Genomic DNA, 23,039 nt, shown 5'->3' with positions numbered 1-23,039 from the left:
CGCCGCCCGCGGGGCTGCCGGGATGCGCGGTCACGTGGCAGCGCGGCGCCGGCCGGGATCCCCATGGTAACGGCGGGCCGTCCGCGGGCGGTGCGGGTCGGGGCGCGGCGGGCGGTGAGTACGGGCCGAACCCCCCGCACCCCTCTTGAGGGCCGCGCCCCGTTTTCCGGTGAGGAGCGGGTCCCTGCGGGAGCCTCTTCGCTCCCGATCTCCTTTATCGCCGGGGCTCCCGCTTTAAGGCCTCCCCCCGGGAAAGGCCTCCGTCGCGGCCCGCCCCGGGGCTCGGCGGGGCCCCGCTGTGTAGCGGGCGGCCGGGAGGGTTGAGGCGCGGCCCTCTCGGCACGTGGCTGGAAGTGCGCCTGCGGGCTGCGCTGCCGCGTGTCCCGGCCCGGCACGTGCTGTGCCTGGCGCCCCGACCCTCCGGCACCACCGCTCTGGGGCTGTTTGGAGGCTGCTTCCCCACTCGAACCTCTGCCTCTCCCCGTGTCTTCAACGCGGGCAGCTCTGCTTCTGATAGTCAACCGTGTGGGGTGAGGTGATTGCGGAGTGTGTTTCTTCTAGGAGTGCTGAAGCTCCGGTTTCGACTGGGAAGGGTCTTCATCATATACCCGGGGCTTTTTTTTTTTTTTTTTCTTTTTTTAATTATCCAAAATATACTAAGAAAAGAGGCTGGACAAAGAATTGTTGTGTGTTGAACTAATTCACAGTTCTTGTTTCCTTGTTTGCTGTTATTTTATACTTGCACCACTCACCACGAAACTTCCATGCTTATGTTATTTCTGTGCCCCAGACTGAGCGCAGCCAGGCAGTGTGAGAGCAGAGCGACCTGTGCTGCTCTCTCCTGCTGTTCCTCCCACTGTGAAGCTGGATGGAGAGTGCTGTCCCATCAGCTTGTTCTGCCGGGGTCTGCAGGAAGGTGCTCTGCACCTTTTCATTGTAACTGTCAAGGCTGTGAAATGCTGCATGTTCTAACTGCTTATTTTTAACCCAGATTCATTTCCACACTCTCATCATATCATCGGCTAGCGGCTGAGGAGGTATGACTTAGGGCAGGGACTTTCCAGCTTCAGTGATGAGAAAATACAGAATTCTCTGCTTTTCTGTCACTGACCCCCATTGGTGGCCTGGGGACTCTTGGCAGGGAATCTCTGTCCTATCAATACCAAGAGGTTGCTATGAAGGCTCAGGGAAATGCCTTGCCCAGCCCTTAGAGCTGGGGCAGGGTGGCAGCCTTGCTGCTTGCTAGCAGTTTTGCTCCACATTCAGGACTTTTTGTTCTCTGTCATTGCCGCTGCGCTCACAGAGCAGTCAGCCCACTGCTTCCAACAGTGTCCTGTTAGCACGGAGTTCAGCCCTCTGTTATTTCAGCTTTCCCTCTGTGATGAAGCCATAGCTTTTCTGCCTAATCATGCTGAAGTCCCTCGCCTCATCTGGCACCATGCGCTGACGTCCTGAAAGCAGTGAGAAACGTGCAAAGTCCCCTGTGACTCAGGCAGCTCAGCTCTTGTTGTCCAGTGCAGCGTGAAGGCCCCAGCCTGTGCAGGGAGCAGCTGCTTGCTTGTGCCCTGGGGTGAGGCCCTGGCTGGGCTCCAGCTCTTGGTTTGGTGCCTGCTGCCTGTATGGCTGCCTGCCTTGCTTTGGGGAGCAGTGCCCTTCTCACAGTTTCTCTTAGGTGTGGAATTGAAAATCACAGCTGTTCAATGGAAGTGAACGGCCTCAGCATACAAGCAATCCCTGGATGCAGGTGGAATTTGCTGATGCGTCCAAACCACATCTGGTTTCTCCCTGGTGTCTCTCCTTAACTGGAGTAGCCAAATGCAAACTTCGGTATCTTGCAGTCTGCACTGAATAGGGGAGGATTTGCTCATTGCCCCAAGCCTTTAGTTTTGCACCCAGAAGAGGACAGCTGTCCCATGGGCGTTCCTGGGGCAGCTGAGCTGTCTCTAAGCCTCCTTGTCCTTGCACACTTGCTTTCATGGCTGGCAGCGGCATCCCATCCTCTTCTCCTGGAGCTCACGGGTGGCCTGATGTGTTTGTGTATGGTGTTGTGCAACTCCATGCTGAGTTTGGGGCTGCTTCTTTCTTGGAGCTCACCTAAATGAGGGTGGTTTCCATGCTGTTGGAACATGAGTTTGTGTCTTGTTACTGGGCATACCAGGAGCTCAGGCATGCACAGTAAGTCACAGTGCTTGATTCTGTTGAAAGCTTTAATTTTTTTTAAGCTGAATAGGTCCTTATGAAAGGGGTATTGGCTTTAAATCCTATTTGTGTTGTATTGTTGTTAACTCTCTTGTTCAGGCATTAATGGAATGCTGTAAAGCTTCAAGTGAGGGATGTGGTGTGACCTCAGATCTCCCTTATTAAAAAACTTGATCCTTTCTGACTGTAAAGAGCAAGGCTGAAAGCGTGACATAGAAAATAACACCAGATCACACATATCTGACTTTGTTTCCTTTCCACTCCTGTGACTTTTGGATGCATGAGGCTGACAGCACATTATCAGGTCAGCTCACAGCCCATGCATTTGCAAGCTCTTGTTATTTTAAGTGTGTCACCACAGCTGAGTTTAAAATAACCTTCCTGCTTAAACTCACGTGTCGGAGGCTTGCTTTGCTCCTGGGCTCTTTGGGGCTCATCCTTTCCATGGAAGCAGCTCTGCTAGGAGCCCAGCAAGGGTAGAGCTGGAGGAGCTCTGCTCCCCTGCTGCCTCTCAGTGGGGCACACAGGGCAGGGGCATGTGGTGGTCCCTGCAGTGTGAGAGTCGTCAGGGCTGTGGCTGCGCTCCAGCTGACGTCCCAAGCAGGCTGTGTGGTAATAAAAGGTGCTAGCTGAATAACTGTGAGCAGGTGCAGCTCTACAGTCACCATAATGTGACAACCTTAGCCTCTTTATTTATTGTGTGTCAATAAGTCCAAGCCAAAATCCATTAATTACCAGTAATGATGTTTGGGCTGGACTTCCAGCCCTGCCAATTCACCCTGGGAGCGGAGCAGGGCTTTTCCCAGCTCATGTTTCCACAATAAAACTTCCAAATGTTGTTGTACTGCTGTTGTGAGTGCCAGTGGGGACTGCTGCCCTTTGACCTTCCTGGCCAGACCCCTGCCAGAGACAGAAGTGAGTGAAGCAGAAAGGAGAAATCTCAGTGAAGGGCGCCCAGTGGTGATGTGGTGGCTGTCTGAAGCCATGGGGCTGCGGCAGCTGCTGTCCTGTGGTGTCCATTGCCTGGCACCTGAGAATGCTTGCATCTCCTCTGCTTCTTCTGGATGCCTCACTGAGCTGTCTCTAAGGTCACCCAAAGTGGAGGAATTCTAGGGAGGCACTCAGTGCCCATTGCTTGGGCATTGTTTCTGGGCCTAGCAAGCCTCTTCCCTATCAGGTTAATGCATCTCCTTGTCCTGCAGCTGCTGTACCACCGTATGTAAGCCTCTGGTGCACTCTAAATCCCTTGTTACAGCTCTATCAAGGCAAATCGCTTTTATTTTTATAGTGAGATGAGGTGGGCATAGCTGTAAAGCCTGGAGGGATGAAGCACAGGTGGCTCCCGCTGGGTGGTCACACATGGCCAAGCTGCCAGCAAGGCACGGTGACCTCTCAGAAAGAGTCCCCTGCAGGCCAGGACACTGGGGATGCCTCTGTTAACCTCTTGGTATTTTAATTTTAGGATTTCATGTCTGTTTTCCTGTTGTGCTGGGGTCGCTTTGGGGTTTGAGTGTGCTTGTTTGGCTGGGCATGCAGGTGCCAAGCTCCAATACTTGTTTACTTGGGGAACTCGAGCCAAGCAGGTGGCAGTGTCTGAGCACAGCCTCCTTGCCCTGTGCTAATCGCTGTGAATGTCACAACACGGCTGGGCTGCTCGCTGCTCACCGATCGGGTGACACGGCATGACCCAGTTCTGGAGGACATGTGCAGCTCCTGTAGGAGTGTTTTGGTGAGTAGTGGTGTGTCTGTGGGGCCAGAACGAAGCATCCCCAGGTTAGCAGGATCCTGGTGGTGCCCCTGCTGCCTTCTGAAGGTGGTGCAGCTCATCCACAGCTCTGAGCGTGGAGTGGAGCTGAGACTTTATGTACATCCTGACAGGGTAGTGGCTCCTTAAGGTCCTGTGCAGGATGTTTCCATCTCATACAGCATCTGGTTGGGATGCTGTTGGCCTGCTCTGAGCATGCATGGGAGACTGGGAGTGTGCGCAGGGTAGGGGTGAGCCTAGCCCAGCCCTTTGGTGGACCTGAACTGTTCTCATGGTGCTGCAGAGAAGCACTTCTGGTCTGGGAGCTACATTTCAAGTGCTGCAGCCCACGCTTGATTTTCAGGTGACAAAGGAGTGTGTGTGCACTGCAAGACAATGAAGGGAGTGGGGGGTTGGTTAATGCCCTGCTTACCTTTCACTGCTTTTTTTGGGTGTGTTTTTCATTAAGCTTGAAAGCAATTTCTTATCGTGGCTGTATCCAGGGGGCCCTCCAGGCATAAGTTAAAGCAAGGCAAATATCTGGCACGTGCTTTGTTTTCTCTCTCTTCTCCCCAGGCAAAAGAATCATACAGGTGCAATGCAATTGTTTGAGGAGGATTTAGGGCACCAAGTGCTGTGCAGCATTCTGGTCTGCTGGCTGCTCCTTCTAAGAGTATTTTCTGTAGGGCCACGATTAAAAAGAATGCCTGTGTAGTGCAGGCAGTCTGTGCCTGGCACAGGTGATGGTGTTGGAAGAGCCCTGTGTTTTCTGTTTGCAGCCTTCTCACTCCTGGGCTGTTTCTGTGGAGTTACCAAAGCAAGAAACTTATTCATTGTCAAAGTGAAGGCTGAGGTTCTTGCTAAGCTGTGTGACCTTGGGAGCTGGAGCCTTAAGGAAAGGAGAAAAACAAGAAATGTTTGGGGGCTGCTGTGGAGCCAGGAGAGCTGCCTTGCCTTGCCAGGCTAGTTGTGGCAGCCAGGGCAACCTTTGCTTTCACAAAGTCAAAGCTTTTGTGTGCACAGGAGTTTTCCCGGGACCCTTTGTAAGTTGTCCTTCGTGTCCTCTGGTGTCAAGTGAGATGCCAGCACTTTCTTTGCTGTGGTCTGGTCCAGAGAGACCTTTGGGAAGCCTTGGCAGAGGGAGGGACATGGGTTTTGATGCCACTTGATGCCCTCCTGGCAGCAGTTGAGCCTGGCGCTTTAAGTGCAGTGGTGCAGAGACATCCTGTAAGAGGCCAGCTTTGCTGTGGCGATAAGGAGGAAAGCAGGTGTGCTGCTCAAGTCACTGTGTTTCACGTAGTCATCTTGTTTCAGGCCAGTGAAGGTGCTGCAGTGGATTACAGACTTGCTCTTGCCTCGTGCTATGGCTCTACATGGCCTCAGCAGGACCACAACGCAATAACCTGGGCCCCAGACAGGAGGAGAGCTTTGGCCTCGGGACAGACACCCTTGCAGCAGAGCGACAGCGCAGAGCGTGGTGCCTCGCCCCTCAGCAACACGCGAAACCCATCTGGGCTTTGGAGAGGCAGCATGTGAATGCCCACCGGGATCTCAGCCCGCCGCCCTCAGGGATCCCTTTGCAACAGTCATGCTTCTTGTACCCGCCAGCACCGTGCCCATCGCATCCCATTGAAAGCTCCCAGCCCTGCCTGGAGCTGTGTGGGAGCACGCTGCTCTACCAGCGCTCCTGCCTGAGAGCCAAACCCTACCACTTTCCTTTCTGGAGCCCCCAGGACACCAGCTCTGCCTCAGGAAGGGCAATGTCTTCCTTGATGATGGAGCCCTGCCTGCCACCTGTGCTGCCTGAGGAGCGTGCAGGGTCTGGGCTGAAAGGCTCTGCCCTCAGCTTGGGCTCAGCTTGCCCTCAGCAGGCTTCCAGTTCCTGCAGACCAGTGCTCCACAGCAATTCCTTCCTACAGCCAAGCAGTGCTAAAGTGCCTTTGCTGCAGTCACCGGGAATGAAGAAGCTGAAGAACACCGCCAGTTTTCCCACCATCTCATGGCCACGCTCCAGGACTGATGGAGACTGCTTCCCCCACAGCCCTGCAGTGCAAAGCAGTGACCAGGAACAAACCTCTGCCTCCTCCTCCCTGACCCTCGTGCCCAACAGTGTGACCCTTAGGAATGAGTGGTGCTCTTGGCCACTGGGGGAGCCTGAGAGGAAAGCATACAGGTTGTGTGAGGCAGAACCCAAGATCAGCCTCACGGCAGCTGTGCAGCAGCTGGTTGGACAGACTGCCACCTGCAGTGGCTTTGGACACGAAGTTAAAAGCTCTGGCCTTAAGAATGCAGGTGGCTTGTCCAACAGAGACAGATCAGGGCATCGCATCATGGCACACCTCACTTCAGAGGAGACCATTGCTCCCCCAAACTTGGAGATGGGCAGCCATCATCTTAATGGTAACTCAAGCCTTATAGGCTCCGATGGTGCTGTCGTCTGCACTAAACGGATCAGTGTTCATCTCCTGGCCTCCCGTGCCAGCTCTCCTGACCGCAGCTCCAACTGCCGGCTCACAAACACACTGACCCTGCGTGGCAGTGAGCAGGGAGCCAGAGCAGAGCCTCAGCAGCTTGCTACCATCTCTGAAGTGGCCACTCAGATGTCCAGCATCCAGCTGGAGAAAAAGGATAAGTGTGCCCACGCAATGCTCCCAGAAAAGCCTGAGTGAGTAGAGCATGGGGAATGAGAGAGGCTGTGGGGAGGTGGGGTTGGACTGGCTTTCTTCTGGGTTTGTGTTGGAAAAGGCTATACTTAGAGCAGTGCAGGGGTGACTGCGTCTGTGAACAAACCCATACGAAACATCCTATTGCAGGAGGAGCCTTTCTGCTATTCCAGGTCACGCAGGCCCTTGGTGGCTCTGAGCCCTCTCATCTACTTTTTCAGCCACAGCATGGAAGCGTGGTGGAGCACTGCTTGTCAGGCTCTGCATGTGTTTTGGGTGAAGGTTGCTGTCAGGCCAGCTCCAACAAAGCTTTCCCTGGGCGAAAGTGTGCATTCCTGAAGGAACATGGCATCAATGTAGGACAAAGAGAATATGGAGCAGCACTGTGGGCTTCTAGATGCTTTGGGTTTAGAAAGTATTTACCACTCTCTAACGTGATGTCCTTCATCGCAGTGTTGCTGCTGGGGAGTCACTGCTGGAGCTGAGCCATCCCCAGGACGATGTGGAGGAAGAACTTCCTGGTGGCCTGGATGAGAGCTGCAGTCTGGAGGAGGAAGAGAACAGTGAGTGCCCATTCCCCAGGGGGAGCTGAGCTCTGCCCCTTGGTGTGTGCAGGGGCTGTCTGGGAGTGAGGTGTGTGCACAGCAGGAAAGCTGTGACTGCACACTGTCTTACGTTCTTGCTGTCATTTTGGGATGACCTAGAGATTGTGTGGAAGTCAAAATCAATCTAGCAGCAAGGAGAAGTTGTGGAGGTTCCTCTGGGGAATGGAATAGGGTTTAAACTTGCCCTGCTCCAGTCTGAAGGGCTGTTGGCTCTACTTTTGCCCCAGTCTTCATAGTGGGTTAGTGGGTGAAACTTAGGATTCAAGAACTTGGAGCAGCTGTGAAGGGTCTGTCCACAGAACCATTTGTTTTTTCTCTTCCCTCCTGCAGGTGACTCGGATGCTTCCTCTGTCACTGGCATGTCATCTAATGACTCTGTGGCTCTTGTATCCAGGTTAGTAGCTCTAAATAATGCACTGCAGCTTGGCATTTTTGTCTTCTTGGTGGCAGAAGAGAGGTGTAGCATGTGAGGGAATAGAGTGAGGATGGCAGCCAGCTTCCCAACCAGAATTAGCTTCCTGAAGACCAAAGCTATGGACAGCAGCCATAGAGTGTTGAGGGTACATCCACCACAGCAAAGCAGGGGTCTTAATTTCACTGCCACAGGCAGTTGCTGGGTTAGGTTTATTGGATTACAGTGTTTATTGGATCTTGCAGTGTCATTGCTTTGCAGATGAAGCAGAGTGGAGGCATCCTGGGTCCACGGACTGCAAACAGCTTGTGGGGTCTTGTGTCTCAGCACTGCATCCTAGAAACAAGACCGCAACCTGGGTTTTTCTTTAGCTTTTGGAAAGAGGTTTCTTTGGCCGTGGTTTGGTCAGCCTGTGGTCATCCGAGCCCTGCCTCTGATTCCTGGCAGACCTTTGTGGGATCTGTCCTTGGTCATGCTGCAGTGCTGCTCTTTGCAACTGTGGTGGAAGAGATAAAGGAATACTAACACACTGACTTCTTTTGCTTCTTCTTCATCCTTACTTCCTTCACTGCATGCAGTCAGACCTGCAGTACTGGGCAGTCCTTCACCTTCTTCCAGAAGTCACTGCACCCGCTACCAAACTCCCACCAATGATGCCTCACGCATTCCAGCCCTCACCTCTGCAACATTTGTTACATGCTCTGCTTTTAGCATCATTGTACCTCCTCCCTGGAACCATTCAGGGCCAGCCTGGATGGGCCTCTGAGCAACCCGGTCCAGTGGGAGATGTCCCTGCCTATAGCAGGGTGTTGGAGCTAGGTGATCTTAAGGGTTCCTTCCAACCCAGACCATTCTATGATTGTATGTGTGATACACGTATGTAGCAATAGATGTATTTATTAATGCTGTGCTTTCTCTCAGAAAAGTGCTTTGTCTAGGGTTTGACATGGTAAGATGATGTATGTACGTTCAATAAAACTCCATCTTCCTCCCTTAAAAAATGCCGAAACCAAGAGGGTTATGACAACTTAAAGGTATCTGTGTTACAATCTCTAGCCCATGTTCCTGTGGACCGGGTTATAGGGTTTGTTTTGTAACAAGCTCCCTGCAAAACACAGGAGGAGATAATGCTTGGCACGCTTATTTGTTGCAAACTCCACCCCTTGTCTCTGCAGACTGGTTACTGGCTTTTACGCCCACTGCTTGTACCACATTACAGTGATGCAAATTCCTGATAGCAGGATCAAGGCTCTTTGTGGAGCCATCTGATCTGCTGTGGACTAAAACAAGATTTGTGCCAAGGAATTACGATCGATGTGATTTATTGCTGTTTAATAACTTTTAATTACCAATTCTGGTATTGAAAAAAATGACTGTATAGAAATAAACACTTATGAAACATCCCAGCTTCCCTCCAGGCTCTTCTCTTCCTTTCTCTGATCTCCAGCTCCACTGTTGCATTTCGTCTTCAGTGAGGCAAAGGGCAGTGCAGGACACTCTCATCAGTGTGATGTGGCTCCATTTTTGTCTGCTGTTTCCAGTTTCTTGCACTGTTGATTCATTGTAGGTTCCTTGACTGTCAGCGGCCCTTTTGGGGTTGTAACCTCCTCCTGAGGACTCTCTTCTTGTTTCCTGCCTGGCAAGCAGTTTTTGCCCCATCTCCTGTCTGTGGCATTGTCATCCCCTTGTCACTGCATTTACTGCCCTCCTTTAAATATATTTTTGCAAAGGCACCAGAAGCTCATTTCCTTGCTTTGTGGCAATTACGGACAGTATGGTCTCTGAGCATACGTATGCATTTATGGATGTTGAGATGTAAACCAGCCTCTGTGTGACTGCACGTGTAGGTGCTCCCCATGCTGTTTTTACCTTTATTCAGCTGCCTCCTTCTTTGTTTCTCTTAGGAAATGCCTCGAGTGCCTGGACCAGCCCACTGAGGATCAGGAGAAAGTGCTCAAACCCGCTCTTGTCTGCAGTTTATTCCCTAATGTGCCTCCAACCATCTACTTCAGCACTCGTGATGAGAGAGGTGAGCTGGGATGTGTTGCCATGCCATATTCCAGCATCCTGGATCTCCTCTGGCCGTTGTGCCTTCTCTCACCTTCTCTCACATGCCAGTTCTGCAAAGAGGATTACATACCCTCCCTGCAGGCCCAGTGGCTGTGCAGCAGAACGTAGGAAGTGCTGTATCTAATCAAGGTATTGTGTTTGGTTTCTTTTTGTCCTTCACTTTTTGTCGTCTTAGTGGAAAAGCTGCCTTGGGAGCAAAGGAAGCTGCTGCGATGGAAAATGTGCACGGTCACGCCGAATATTGTGAAGCAAACCATTAGCAGATCTCACTTCAGAGTCAGCAAAAGTAAGTTGTGGGAGGCTGGCATCATCTGATACATCGTGTCCTCCCTCGCCTCTAGCTCGTGGGTGTGAGAAGGCAGACTGCCTGTGAAGAGCAGAACAGGAGGGAGATAGGCACTGCAGGATGCTGTGTTCCTGCTTCTGCCTGTCCAGCCTGAAATACATGAACTTTTGGAGTCCGGGCGGAGCCCAGTCTCCCTCTTGGCTTGTCAGTAGTATGAACCAGAAGGACGTATTCCTTGCCCATTTGGAGCAGTATGTGGGGCAGCAGAGCTGCCCTTTGGCTTACTTAAGCTGTGCCTCTAGGTGGTGCTGGCACTCTGAGGCAGCTAACACTCCTCTAGTGCCTGCACCAGCACCGCTGTCTCTTGTGCACATGTACTGAAGAAGAAACTGTCTTTCACTCTGACTGTAAGCGGGGAATTCACGGAGTTGGTATCTTGCTACAGGGGAGACGTGTCGGGGCGGGCTGGGGACACACCGAGCGTTCACAGTTGTGATCCGTACTCTGGTATGTGATCTCCTAATGCTATTAACAGGGCTTTTCTGTGTATCAGGAGACCTCTGCTCAGTTCATTTTGAGGCTGTAATGAGACATGTAGGGCAGACCAAAGCGTAGAATATCTCGCAATGCTACACATCCCTCTGCAGGGCAGAGCTGATTAGCTAACTGCTTCGCTCTCCTGCTGGAAAACAGGAAGGTAAGGTTGTTCGAGGATTAAATGTTTCTTTTGCTCTCTCTCTGCCCAGATCCTTGCACCAGTCCTTGTGGGCAGATGACCCCCCCCCCCCTGGTTAACTGGATCCCTCTCACAGCTCTTGGCTTGGCAGTTTTGCAGTGCTAGTGTGACTGCTTTGTGTTCTTGCTGTGCACTATCCCTGGTGCCCTTCTACTAGCTCCAGGAAAGGGAGGGGATGTTTTTGGGTTGAGAGGGTGTTGTGTGTGGCAGGGTACTCAGTCATGGGCTATTGTTTTTCCTGTAGAAAGCAATGACTGGCTGGGTTGTTGGGGCCACCACATGAAGTCCCCCGGCTTCAGAGCCATCAGGGAGCACCAGAAGGTAGGAGATGTATTGTGCTGACTTCCTTTATGTGTGTGGAGAGAGTGCTGGGAGTAGTTTGGGTGCCTTCCCCTCAGGGCCAGGTGTTGGCTGTGCAGGCTATCCTTGTGGTGTCACTTTAGCTGTGTGGCAGCTGGTATTTCTGTTCTGGGAGATGAGTGCAAGAGGCAGGCACACATGGGAACTGGGTGAACATCTCTGCTGTGAGCATGAATCCTGTACACACCAAGGCTGTAGTTAAGCTGTCTTCACTTGTGGCTTTGTCTAACCACAGTTATTGTTGTTCGAAGTAATCGTTCCAGTGACAGAGTTGAGTCATTGCTGGGTTCAGAGAGGATGTATTCCCTGGCCAGGGAGTGACGTGGAGAGGCAGGAGCATCTCACAGGATCTGGGTTCCTTTTCAGCTAAACCACTTCCCTGGTTCATTTCAAATTGGGAGAAAGGACCGTCTGTGGCGCAACCTGTTGAAGATGCAGACTCGTTGTGGGAAGAAGGAGTTTAATTTCTTCCCCCAGTCCTTCATCCTGCCCCAAGACATCAAATTACTCAGGAAAGCGTGGGAGGAAGGAGCTAGCCGCCAGAAATGGATTGTGAAACCAGTAAGGGAAAAGAAGCACTCGGCACCTTATCCCAACGTAGCTGCCAGGAGAAGATCTGATCTGTTCTTGTTTGTTTTGCAGCCAGCATCAGCAAGGGGCATTGGCATCCAGGTTATCCACAAATGGAGCCAGCTACCCAAAAGAAGGCCGCTGCTGGTACAGAGGTGAGCAAAAGAAAGCAAAGTTGACAGGCAGCCTGGGACCTCTTACTGTCTCGTCTCAGACCAGATCTGGACAGTTGTCACTACCCAGCAAAGCAGAAGCATCTGGTTTGCATCTGGACACCTCTGCAGGCTGAGCACAATGGTGCTGCTGGAAGTGTGGCTCTGTCAGCTGTAGCTGGGTTTACAGGGATGCTGCTGTTTCTCTGTAAGGTTTTAAGGTTTTGGGTGTAAATTGTGGGAGAGCTTTCCTGGCTCTCATTTTCACTGCATTATACTAAGATTGGAAATGCTATGCAAAAGAATTTCACCTGCTCTCCAAGTTGATTGCTGTTTTTGCCTTATGAGGTGGGGCCAAGAGGTGCTGTTCCATGCAGAAATGGTAACTCTGCTGGTGCTTGCTTCTTTTGCAGATATCTGCACAAACCCTACCTCATTGATGGGAGGAAATTCGACCTGAGGATTTATGTGTATGTCACTTGTTACGATCCCCTCAGGGTCTACCTGTTCAAGGATGGATTGGTTCGCTTTGCTAGCTGCAAGTAAGTTGTACAACAGTGGTACAGGGGATCTTCTTTGATCAGCCACTTGTGGCTGTGGCAGCTACCTCAGCTTGGGCAGGAGGCAGTCATACTGTATGGTGGATACTCAGAGCTCTAGCTTGCTTCTGAAGCTCTTCTTGCTGCTGAATAAGCAGTCTTGAAACACACAGGTTCACTCCAGGTGAAAGGAAATGTGAGAGGATGTTTTGTGCATCCACCTTTTCAAGTCAGGATCAGCTCAGGGTAAAGCATTGCTTGAAGTGCAGTCTGTGCTTCAAGTGGATGCACTGGAAATTTAGATGTTTCATCCAGTTTTGACTGTATTGCCTTGTGCTGCTGTAGTACCATCACTGCTTTTGCCCAGTGACGCTCTGGTCTACTTTTATGACTTTGAGGGTGTGATTGCGTCCCTCAGTTCCAGGGCAGCCTGTTCTGTATCTCTTCCTTTGTCCTCCCTGTTCTGGGTCTGTGGGGACGGAAATTGTGGAGGCAGCCTTGTTCCAGGTTCTCTGGGAAAGGGCAGCAGCAGAGTTGGTGTGCAGCCAAACGGAAAGGTGATGAGAACAGAGCTCCTTGCACCATGGGTCTGGAGGCAACCTGTTTAAGCTCAGACTGTTTGTGCTGCTACCATTTCCTCTAGGTACTCCTCTTCAATGAAGAGCCTCAGCAACAAGTTTGTGCACTTGACCAATTACAGTGTGAACAAGAAGAACACTGAATACAAGTCCAACTTGGATGAGACTGCTTGCCAGGGACACAAGTGGTAGGTGCTGTGAGGGGGGAACTTTCAGTGCACAGGGTCGGCTCTGTCTGTTCTCTGTTAAATCAGCCTTTTTTAGTATTACTACCCAAAACTGGAAGGTACCCAAAACTTCAGTATCATCTGCTCCTGCCAGGGGAAATGGGGGCAGCAGAGTGATTCCAATTATCAGGACATGGTGTTGAGAAGCAGTGGTTCTGTTTCTGGTCACTTCAGAAGAAGGCTGCAGTCTTGCAAAAGTTTGTTCCCTGCTGTCCTATAGGTGGACTGATCCAAGTAGTTAGGCACTTGTCTCTGATTCCACAGTGATGTTTAAACTCTTTTAAAAATAGTGCAGGATAGAGTTCTCAATTTGTGGGCCTGGGCTGGTCTTTTTCACTTCAAAGGGAGCTGTGGAGAATGATTTGGTATAATAAAATTGCATTGGCTGGATCTGCTGCTCGGCACAGTTCCTCTGTGGGTACATTGAGAAGGGTCTGCTGTCTCCCAGCATTTGAAATCCTGTGGGACTGCGTTCATCTGTTTTTTGGTACCACCATGCAAGTCAAAACTGACTGCTCCCACATTAAAGATGAGTGGCTGTAATCAACTCCGTCTTGTATGCAGGAGGCCTGACCTTTCGATTCCTGGCCATTAGCCACACAGTCTCATTTAAGCAACATCTGAGCATCCCTGGCTCAGCGTCAGGGAAACTTGCAGCGCTTGGTGTGGTGTGGGAAACTCCTACAAAAGCACAAACACTCTTCCCCCACCATCCTTCTTGCCACATTTATGGAAAAAAAAATTCTCCACCCCCCAAAGCTTCAGTGAAATGGCTGTAGCTAAATGGCTTTTGGGGGCCTTGATGGATTCTTGGTGAGCTGCTTTGCAGTACTCCTGAGGAAGGCCTGCAAGAAGGGGAGGTTTGCTAAGGACACAAAGGGGGAGGGAAGAGAAGATCTGGAGCTGACGTACCATGCTCATGTGCTAATTTGGGACTTACTACTCCAGTACTGGGATAAGTCTATGACAGATTTATGGTTCTGATAGCTTGGTCCTGCAAGAACAGGGGCCAGGCTGGGGAGAATTGCAACCAGGAGTAGAGTGGTTTGAGAATGGCAGAAGGATGCTGTGGTCAGGAAAAGTGGAGATACAACCCTTAGCTTCCTGCTAAAAGCCTTGCCAAGGCTCCCTATTGCTGTTTTCACTTCCCTGGCGGGGCAGGGCTGGGCAGCAAGGGGCCACAAAACAATCTCTTTTGCTTTCTGTCTCCCAGGGCACTCAAAGCTCTCTGGAATTACTTGACTCAGAAGGGAGTTAACAGTGAGGCCATCTGGGAGAAGATTAAGGACATCGTTATCAAAACCATAATTGCGTGAGTCTTGGTGCCCCTTGCTCTGCTCCTGACTGAGGAGTGCACTCCCGGCCCCTCTGGCTCTTCAGCCCCACTCAGTCTAGTCCTTTGGCTCTTAATCTAAGTGCTGCCACCACTGCTGGCTTCAGTCTCTCTAAATCCTTTGTTGTGACCTGTTAGCTGTGTTCTTGCTGCTGTAGCTGCAAGGCATGAATAGACCTGATACTTCCTGGATCCACCTGCAGTGCAGAGGGGAGGACCAAGAGGGTGCAGCATACACGGCACTCTGCCAGCTTGCACCCACTGCACCACTTGTGCAGGATGCTTCAGAATAAAGGTCCCTTGGTGCTGGCTGAATCTTCTATTCAGAAGTGGATCCTGTCTGACAGAGGCCCGGCTTGGGGGGTTGCTCAGGATCTGATACTGGATTCAAATGCAGTGCAGCAGGAGCTTGCAGGCCTGCTTTGGTCTTTCAGCCCATCCGCTCCACAGCATGTGGCTGTGCGCACTCTGTGTTGGCAGTGTGCTGCAGTCAGGTCTCTGCTGCCTGTCTGTTGGAAAGGAGCGTTTTCTCTTGGCTTGCAGATCTGAGCCGTATGTGAACAGCCTGGTGAAGATGTACGTGCGGCGGCCGTACTGTTGCCATGAGCTTTTTGGGTTTGATATCATGCTGGATGAAAACCTCAAGCCCTGGATCTTAGAGGTCAACATTTCCCCAAGGTAAAGCAGCTTTTCCTCCCGAAGTCTGTCTCTGGGCCAGTGGAGGTGGATGACAGCCTTTCTTTTACCATAAAGTAAATCTGGCCTATGATGTCCCCTGCACTGAACAACTGCTTTGAAGACTCCCTCTCCTGATTCCTGCAGAATTCAGAGTCCTTCCTGTCTGCAAAAGCAGCATCCATCTGTAGCTTAGAAACCTGTGCTGGGCATGCCTCAGCTAGAGCCAGGGAATAGTACATTTAAAAAAAAAAAAAAAAAAAAAAAAAAGACCAAGGAAGAATGTGTCATGTAAGGAATGGGTGACGGCAGAGATTTCTTTGTGTGGGCAGAAGTACTTGGCAGCTCTGCTGCCTCACGCACCATTCATTCCTCTCTTGCTTGTTCCTTGGCTCCACCTGGCTATGTGGTCTCAGCTATTCAGACAGGGCTGGGAGCTGTGGTGTGCCTGGACACAGCCTATCCTGCCTACTGGAGTTGGATGAGCACAAACTAGACACAGTAGGGATTGCAGGCTGGACTCTAAGGATGGATTTGCCAATTTCCAGCAACCCTCTGGGTGGAGGAAGAGAAGCAAACCATTTTTGGCTGGAGGGACACTCCAGAGGGAGTGATCACAGGGCCTTCAGGCTCAGAACCTCCATTCTAGCACTCAGACTGCTGTGTTTTCTTCCTCCAGCCTTCACTCCAATTCACCTCTGGATGTGAGCATCAAAGGCCAGATGATCCGGGACCTGCTTAACCTCGCTGGCTTTGTTCTGCCCAGCATGGACAGCGTAGCCTCAAGACCTCAGACTAGAATTGATTTCACCTGCAGGTCAGCCCTATTCTCTTTCAGGGCAGAAAGGCAAAGCAGGCTTTTCTCTTGGAGGATTTCATTTGAGGGCTGCTCTCAGAGCAACATACTGGTTTCTGTTCTGTCAAGAGCCTGTGTTTGCTAGTCCTTCAGCTGGATGTTTGAGGGACTTGCATTATTCCCTGGGTATCTGGTTCCTGCAGTCTCTTCAAGGAAGGATTTATGCCTGATTTACAAGTCCATAGTTGGAAGTGAGAGTAGGCCAGTGTAATTCATGCTTGCTCTGCAGTTAGTCAAGTCCTTCTTCCCCCTGCCAGAACTAGCATGATGCTGAGCTGCACTGCCTCTCCATCTGCTTCAAAGGCTGGCTGGCTGTGTTGGGGCTGGATCTGCTTACCCCATCCCCCAGAGCTGACGTGCTGCCGACTTGAGCAAGAGGAGCACCTGTTATTTTGCAAAGGGTAGAGCAATCTGTTCCTTAGACAGAATTACAGGTGTCAGAGGAGGTAGACCTATGGTTGTGGGTGTGCAGCCTTGTCTTGCAAAAAAGGGAAGCTTTTTTTGCATAAAGCTAATTTCTGAGTGTGTGTGCACCCAGGCCCCTTTTCCTTCTGTTTCACCACAGCTTTGGCTTTTACTGGTTGCAGACCTTGTGCTGTGGGAAAAGGAACCAGCCCTGCTCTGCAGCAGAGTGGTTGCTATATGTACGCTACTGAAGGGGCAGCTTGCTGTGTTGAACACCAGCACACAGTGATGGATGGGCATGAAAGAAGATGGGACTCCCGCCCTCTGCCGGCTCTGTGCCTTCAGCAGAGAGAGAGGCTTGGAGCATGGGCCCATTCCAGTCCAGGGAGCTCTCACCAGCCCATCTGTGACACTTTGATCACAGGCTCGTTTGCAGCTTGTGACTGAGGTGATGAAGGGCAGGTGCCCTTGCAGGAACCTGCAGAGGATTAACCAGATCTTTAACATGGTTCAGATGATGCACTACCAGAGTTCCTGCATCCAGGAACAGGCTTGCTTAACTGTATCTGCTGCCCTGGAAAGGATGTGAGAGGGTGTGTTGTTTTGTTTTGTTTTTTGCATGTGGGCATAATTCCAGTAGATTTTTGTGTTCCCAAGACCCATGCAGTGTAGCCTCAGGGCTCTGTTTGGATCTCTGCTCTACTAATAATCTTTGTGGCAGCAGAACAAGTTAGCTGTGTTGATATAAGTGTTAAAAGGTGTTGGGCAAGTATCTCTGCCTCTGGCATCCCCAAATGGCTCATTTGGGTGCTTAGAATAATTGAGATGCTTGCTGGTCAGAACATACAAAAGACCAAGGTTTCCCATGGCAAGTGGAGCTGGAGATGCATTTGAATATTGGGAATTCTTGGATAATGCATGAATGCTTAATCCCCCAGTGTTCCCCTTTCTTGTACAGAATCAGCACTGAGTAGAAGTACACCCAGGCACAGTGTAGTTAGGGAGCTGCATCTGGAGTGGGATATAAACCTAAGATCTGTCCAGGCTTCAAGTGCTCTGCGTCAGGTCACAGTGCCTTTCTGGCCCTTTTTCATTCTATATGGGTGGGAGGTGATTGTTAATGTTTTTAGTGAAGGAGTGCTGTGGGGCCTGAGCTGGCAGGATCTCCCTTGTTGCCTTGCTCACATCCTACCTGGATCCCATGCTGATGCATAAGGCTGTGGATGCATCACTGATCCCAGAAGTAGTGAAGTCCTTGGAGGAAGCATTCTCTCTTTCATGACATCTTTGTTAGGGTGTCATGCTGAGAGGAGCCTTGCAACATCGGGACTTTGCTTTGATTACTTAAATGTTCTACTGTCTTCTTGTGTTCTTAGTCAGGGCAGTGCTTTGAAAGAGAAGCCCAGACCAGCCTCTGAGTGTTTCACAGCAGAGAAGTTGAAGAAGGCCTATTACTTGACACAGAAGGTACCTGACCAGGTATGACACAACAGTCCCTGGTACCGAAACTGCCAGAGTACTGCCAAGCCACTGTCTCAAACAATTCCATGTTTGTCTCAGTCCCGTTTCCTGACTGTACCTCTGTGTGGGGACACCCAGGTTGTGGGGAGCACCTGGGCTTCAGCAGGTCGCAAGGTTGCAGAAATAAGTCAGGTTTGCTTAAACCATTGTTGCCATGACTCATATTTGCATTGAAGTGGGCATGTGCTGATGGGGGGACAATATCCACTGGTCCCCAAATAAGGTCTGAACACTGCCTGTTTCTCGTATGTCTCTGTGCAGCTCTCACTGCATTTGTCAGTTGACTGCATACAGGTTAGCTAGGACACTTCCCTTGTGTGCAGCCTCTGTCGTAGTGGCAGAAGTGGGGTTTTCAGCAGCACTGATGTCAGCACTGAGTTCAGATTCCTTCATTTTGCAAGTGGCCCTTGTCCCGGAGATCTCAGACTCGTGGAGACCTCTTCCTGGAAGGGTTTGGAGAGTGGGGAGGTGGAAAAAGGAACTGAAAAAACGTAACTCACTTCTCCCTGACCCTGAGACGCTCTTGTCTGCAGGATTTTTATTCTTCTGTCTTGGACATCCTGACTCCAGATGATGTTCGCATCCTGGTGGAGACAGAGGATGAATATTCCCGGCGTGGGCAGTTTGAGCGGGTGTTTCCCACCCACATCTCCACGCGATACCTGCGCTTCTTCGAGCAGCCTCGCTACTTCAACATCCTGGTGACCCAGTGGGAGCTCAAGTACTACTTGAATAAACACAAAGGTAACTGCCATCTGAGAGCTGGCACAGTTACCTGAGTCAGGCAAGTTGCCTGCCTGAGGCCGTGGGAGATTTCTGACCTATGCATTTTGATAAGGAGCTGCCTGCCTCCACGCTAGTTCCCCTCTCAGAATGCTTCAAATGTCAGGAAAAGCTTATTCTGAGTTGATCATAGATCTGGTGCTGAGTTCACCAGCACAATCGAGCGTTTCTAGGTGCCTTGGGATATCCTTGGGATATTTAGTTCTCAACTGAAGCAGCATAGATTCTGCTTTCACCCTGCAACTCCGGCCTCTTATTCCATACCTGTGCCTTTTTTTGAGGAAGGAACAGCTCGAGTCACTGGGGTTTGTCCCTTACAGGTGGTTTGTGAAGTGAAGGCAAAATTAGGCCTGTTCCCTAGCTCCTATGTCTGCTGCTGTGTTCTAACCTAAGAAGTAGCACCAGCATGCATGCAGGAGAAAGGGGCATTTCTCTGAAATACAAGAAATCTATCTCTTATCTCCACTTCTCCAGGACACCTCTGTATTCCAACAAAAAGCATCTTTTAGTGAAGTTTGCTGGGCAGACCATTTCCTTCTTACTCGGGGCAATAGGAGGGGCTGTCCAGGAAAGACAATAGGAGGGACTGTCCAGGAAAGAAAACTGAGTTGTAGTGTAAGATGTTAGAGAACACAGAGCCTGTGGCTCAGGGCTCTCCTTCAAGCCCCTGCCTTAACTGAAGAGGTTTCAGAAGAAGCCAACCCTCCACTGATATAACTGTATGTGCTCCTAATGTCAGCACTTTACGTAATGCACAGCAAAAAAAAAAAAAAACACCAAAAAAAACCTCAAACAAAAAAAATGGAGCGGGGGGTTGGGAGGAAAAGCTTTTGTCACTCTTCAGTGGTATTTAAGCTAATATCAAAGGGGTCAGTAACTGTCTTTCACAGAGATAATAACCTTGCAGCCCTCTCTAGCTGTGCTGTCAGCATGTGTCATTCTTTGCCTTGCTAATGCCTTTTCTGGATGCTCTTCTGTCACTTGGAAGAAAGACCCTGTCATCGTTTTCACTGAAGTGCTGCCCAGAGCTCTGCTACTCGGACTGAGCCCTGGCTTAGTGCTCCAGCATCCTCCTGGCAGCCCAGCAAACAGCACCACCCCTTTGCTGCCCTTCATCTATGAGCAAAACCCAGCCTCTGCCCCCTTCCTTTTCACATCCATTCCTCACAGCCCTCATCTCTCCCTGGCCAGTAAGTTCAGAGCCTTGTCTGGTGCCCAGAGCTGGGGCAGTGCTGCCCAGCTGTCCTGCTCCTCTCAATCCTCAACACATGGGTTTTTTTCCAGGGTCCTGGGGGGTGCTGAAAGGTCACCAAGGAGCACAGTTTGGGAAGCAAGGGTTCCTCCTATAGCTAGAGCTGGTATCATATAGCAAAGCGTGGTAACCCCAGCTGGAGAGCATCAAGTTCCTGGCTGTTGCTCTGCTGGTTCATGAATCTTAAGGCACCTTAGCCTCATCTGTGTCAGGAGTGGAGCCCAAGTCTCAGCCTGTATTGAGCTGTGTGTGCCTGCCTGGCCTGGATGTTTCTGGGCAGGGAGGAGGTGATGCAGTTGGTAGATGTGCCTGGAGGAAGCTACCTGAGCTGCCATCCGCTGGGAAAGGAACTGGTGACTGCGAAGCTGCTCTATATCTGCACTGTAGGAACTTTCACCACTGCAACCCAAATCAGGTGCTGCTGTTGGCAGGCACCAGGCTCAGGGGACTGCCAGTCTGGTCCAAATCAGCAAATCCTGTGCTGCCCCAGTTTTCCTGTGTAGCTGAGCCTGCTGCTCGGTGTGTCTGGCTCCCTGGGAGAAAGGCAGGCACTGCATCACCCCACGCGCTAGCATTCAGCAATGTTTGCTCATACAGAGGGTGAACAGCCTTAGTTTACCCTGTGTTTGCTGGGGCTCAGGCACGCATTCAAGTTATTACTGCATGGTCAGTTCACTCTGTGCAGCATTTTTGCATTCCCTAAGCTAGGGGAGATGTAGCTGTCTATGAGCTTCCCAATTCATTCTTGCTTCTTGTCTGTTCTGTCACCTCCCAGGTCTGGAGCTACTGAAGAAATGGTGTGTCAAAGGCTACCACACTGGGACAGGGACGGATTTGGCCCAGATGGTGAGCATAGCTGTGGATAAGCCAGGGAAAGGTTGCTGTGAAGAGAGGGATAGAGAGTCTGTGAATCTGTGGGTTGTCTGATTCAGGAGCTCTTTCTGTGCCTCCTGCCCTATCTGTTCGTGCTGTTCTTCCCTCTCTGCTAAGGCCTCCAGCAGTCTAGAAAAACCCACGTTTCTCTGTCTCCCACACTAATATAAAATCTGCGCAGTAGATCAAATTGCAACCACTTTGCATCCAAAAATGGTTGGGCACAATGGGCACAGCCTGGCATATTTAGCATCTGGCCTGCCATTTATTCCCCTTGGTAAGAACAATCTCCTTCTGTCACTCCTGTGCCTTAGAGCAGGCTGATCCAGTGAAGAAATCCACTCTTATGACCTCAGGATGCTCTGTTCCCACTTGCAGCAGAGGGATTCATTAAGCAGGGAGTGAAGACTGCTCTGTTTGCTATTCTGGGAACAGTCTGGTGGCAGTGATGATGCGCAGCAGTGTGAGGCAATTGGAGCTGAAGAACAGTAGGGCAGCCTACAGCAGATCCCAGCCTGTTCTCTGTGCACTGTTAGGCTGGGGGATTTTGTCATAGCTTAAATAGCCTTTTGGTTGTCTTTCTCTCCTCCTCTAGTGGTCGCTGCCAAAGTCCTTCTTCCTCCAGAAAAGCAGTGTTCAATCAAATGGCTTCAGCAAACTGGAACCGGACAGGCTGGAGTGAGTTTTCCCTGGCTGGGATATGCACAGTGTGGCTTTTGGGACTGGTGTCCAGAGAGAACTGGAAACAGGAAAAGCAGCTTTGTTTCAGGGGACAGAGAAAGTGATTTGCTTATAGGCTCTGAGGCCAGCATCTCATTTATGGAGAGCAACTGGTAGGGTTCATGTAATGTCTACGAGACTGGGCTTGTCTCCTTGGCACTGTGTGCCCTGATCAGTTGGTGCAAGGCCCCAAAACAGCTGGTGTGGGTGTTGTCTGGCCAGTGGCTGTTGTGGTCCAGGAGTGCTGACAAAATGTGTCCCACAGGGACCTGCACCACCTTGATGGAGAGCAGAGGCTCTGCCCCAATGTAGGGCTGGGGAAGCAGCAAGGTTTGCGGGGCTGCTGTGCTCTGCCAGCTTCACTGAATGAAGTTGGGCTGCAGGGTGGGTGCCACTGCCCTGGGCAGCTTGATACAAGACTGTGGTTCCTCTGAGTGAGCCAAGTGGAGTGCAGGCATACACCTGGCCTCTGGAGTTAAGGGAGAAGAGATCTTGTGCCCAGACCAGAATGTCATTGGGTTTTCATGCAGTCGGAAAGGCCGACCCCTGACCCTAATATTTCTCTTGCAGCAACCTCATCTCACCAAACAGTGGAGATCTTGTGAGATGCCTGGAGCCCAGCCCTGCTCAGAGCTTACCTCTCAACAAATGCACTGTTGGAGCTGACCAGAAACCTGGTGGCTGCCTCTCAGACACTGCCCTGGTGCTGTGAGCAGGCAGCTGCCTTCCCTCCCTGGGGACACCTCAACCTACCTCAAAGGAAGAGACAGAAGCTGGCTCTGGAGCACAAGTACAAGTCCTGTGAAGCTCCCTGCACTGCACACTTTCCAGTTGGTTGTTCCTGGAGAGAGCTGTGTGACTCAGTTTTTAAAACAAATGGCAAAACCTCGCCAAGTTGGGTTTGTGGCTGTTGTTCAAGCCTGATGTGATGATGGTTTCCTTCTGTAGGATCTGGCTGAGTTGGGCGTCACCTCCCTCTCTCCTTTCCTCACCAGTATGGGTTGAACCCCTCCTTGCCTGTGTCGCTTTGCACTAACCCTGAGCTCCAGAGAGCCAGCAAAGTTGTCTGCTCCCCTCTCACCGCAGGCCAAGGCAGGGGAGGGCCAGCTAACACTCTGCTCTTTTGGAAGGAGCAGGGCTTGGGCCTTCCAGCCCATGGGTTTTTATCCTATCTGAGTACTTGTGCCCGCATCCTCTGGTTTCTGCCCACTGCTGCCCCAAGCCCTGGCCTGGCTCCCAGCTGCAGTGGGGCTGGGGAGGGAGCAGCCCCTCACTGCTGTTGGCTCTGTGGTACCCTGCAGTGTGCACACTGGGGACTGCAGATGGGTGCTGCTCTCCTGCTCTCTATTTTTCCCTTCATTTCTGAAGAATTTCCATTAAACTTTTGCACATGGCTGCTCTTGTGCCCTTTCTGTCTGATCACACCTGGTGGCCCCTTCTGTGGTGAAGGCACAGTGGGTGCTTGGCTGGGGCGCTATGG

General features: G+C 51.2%; 1 protein-coding gene across 3 annotated transcripts; it reads left to right on the top strand.

Annotated features, from left to right (window-relative positions):
- Window positions 1–45: 45 nt before the first annotated feature.
- TTLL4 (tubulin tyrosine ligase like 4) lies at window positions 46–22,453 on the top strand. 3 transcript variants are annotated; one of them, XM_042890567.1, is made up of 19 exons: window positions 46–66; window positions 5,258–6,608; window positions 7,060–7,169; window positions 7,542–7,605; window positions 9,528–9,652; window positions 9,869–9,979; window positions 10,960–11,036; window positions 11,442–11,636; window positions 11,718–11,800; window positions 12,211–12,339; window positions 12,980–13,102; window positions 14,355–14,453; window positions 15,018–15,152; window positions 15,829–15,966; window positions 17,787–17,889; window positions 18,465–18,675; window positions 20,742–20,812; window positions 21,435–21,517; window positions 22,130–22,453. In XM_042890567.1, the coding sequence occupies exons 2-19, from the start codon at window positions 5,317–5,319 to the stop codon at window positions 22,269–22,271; spliced, it is 3,291 nt and encodes a 1,096-aa protein (XP_042746501.1). In that variant the 5' UTR covers window positions 46–66; window positions 5,258–5,316; the 3' UTR covers window positions 22,272–22,453. The 3 variants fall into 3 exon arrangements, with proteins under 3 accessions (XP_042746501.1, XP_042746499.1, XP_042746500.1); XM_042890565.1 differs by lacking the exon at window positions 46–66 and adding an exon at window positions 75–114; XM_042890566.1 differs by lacking the exon at window positions 46–66 and adding an exon at window positions 87–169.
- Window positions 22,454–23,039: the final 586 nt, after the last annotated feature.

Source organism: Lagopus leucura, unplaced genomic scaffold (genome assembly GCF_019238085.1).
Source record: "Lagopus leucura isolate 7727_CA_CO unplaced genomic scaffold, USGS_WTPT01 Super-Scaffold_100266, whole genome shotgun sequence".
NCBI lineage: Eukaryota > Metazoa > Chordata > Aves > Galliformes > Phasianidae > Lagopus > Lagopus leucura.
The sequence above is the reverse complement of the archived record's forward strand: the minus strand, read 5'-3'. Positions and strand labels throughout refer to the sequence as shown.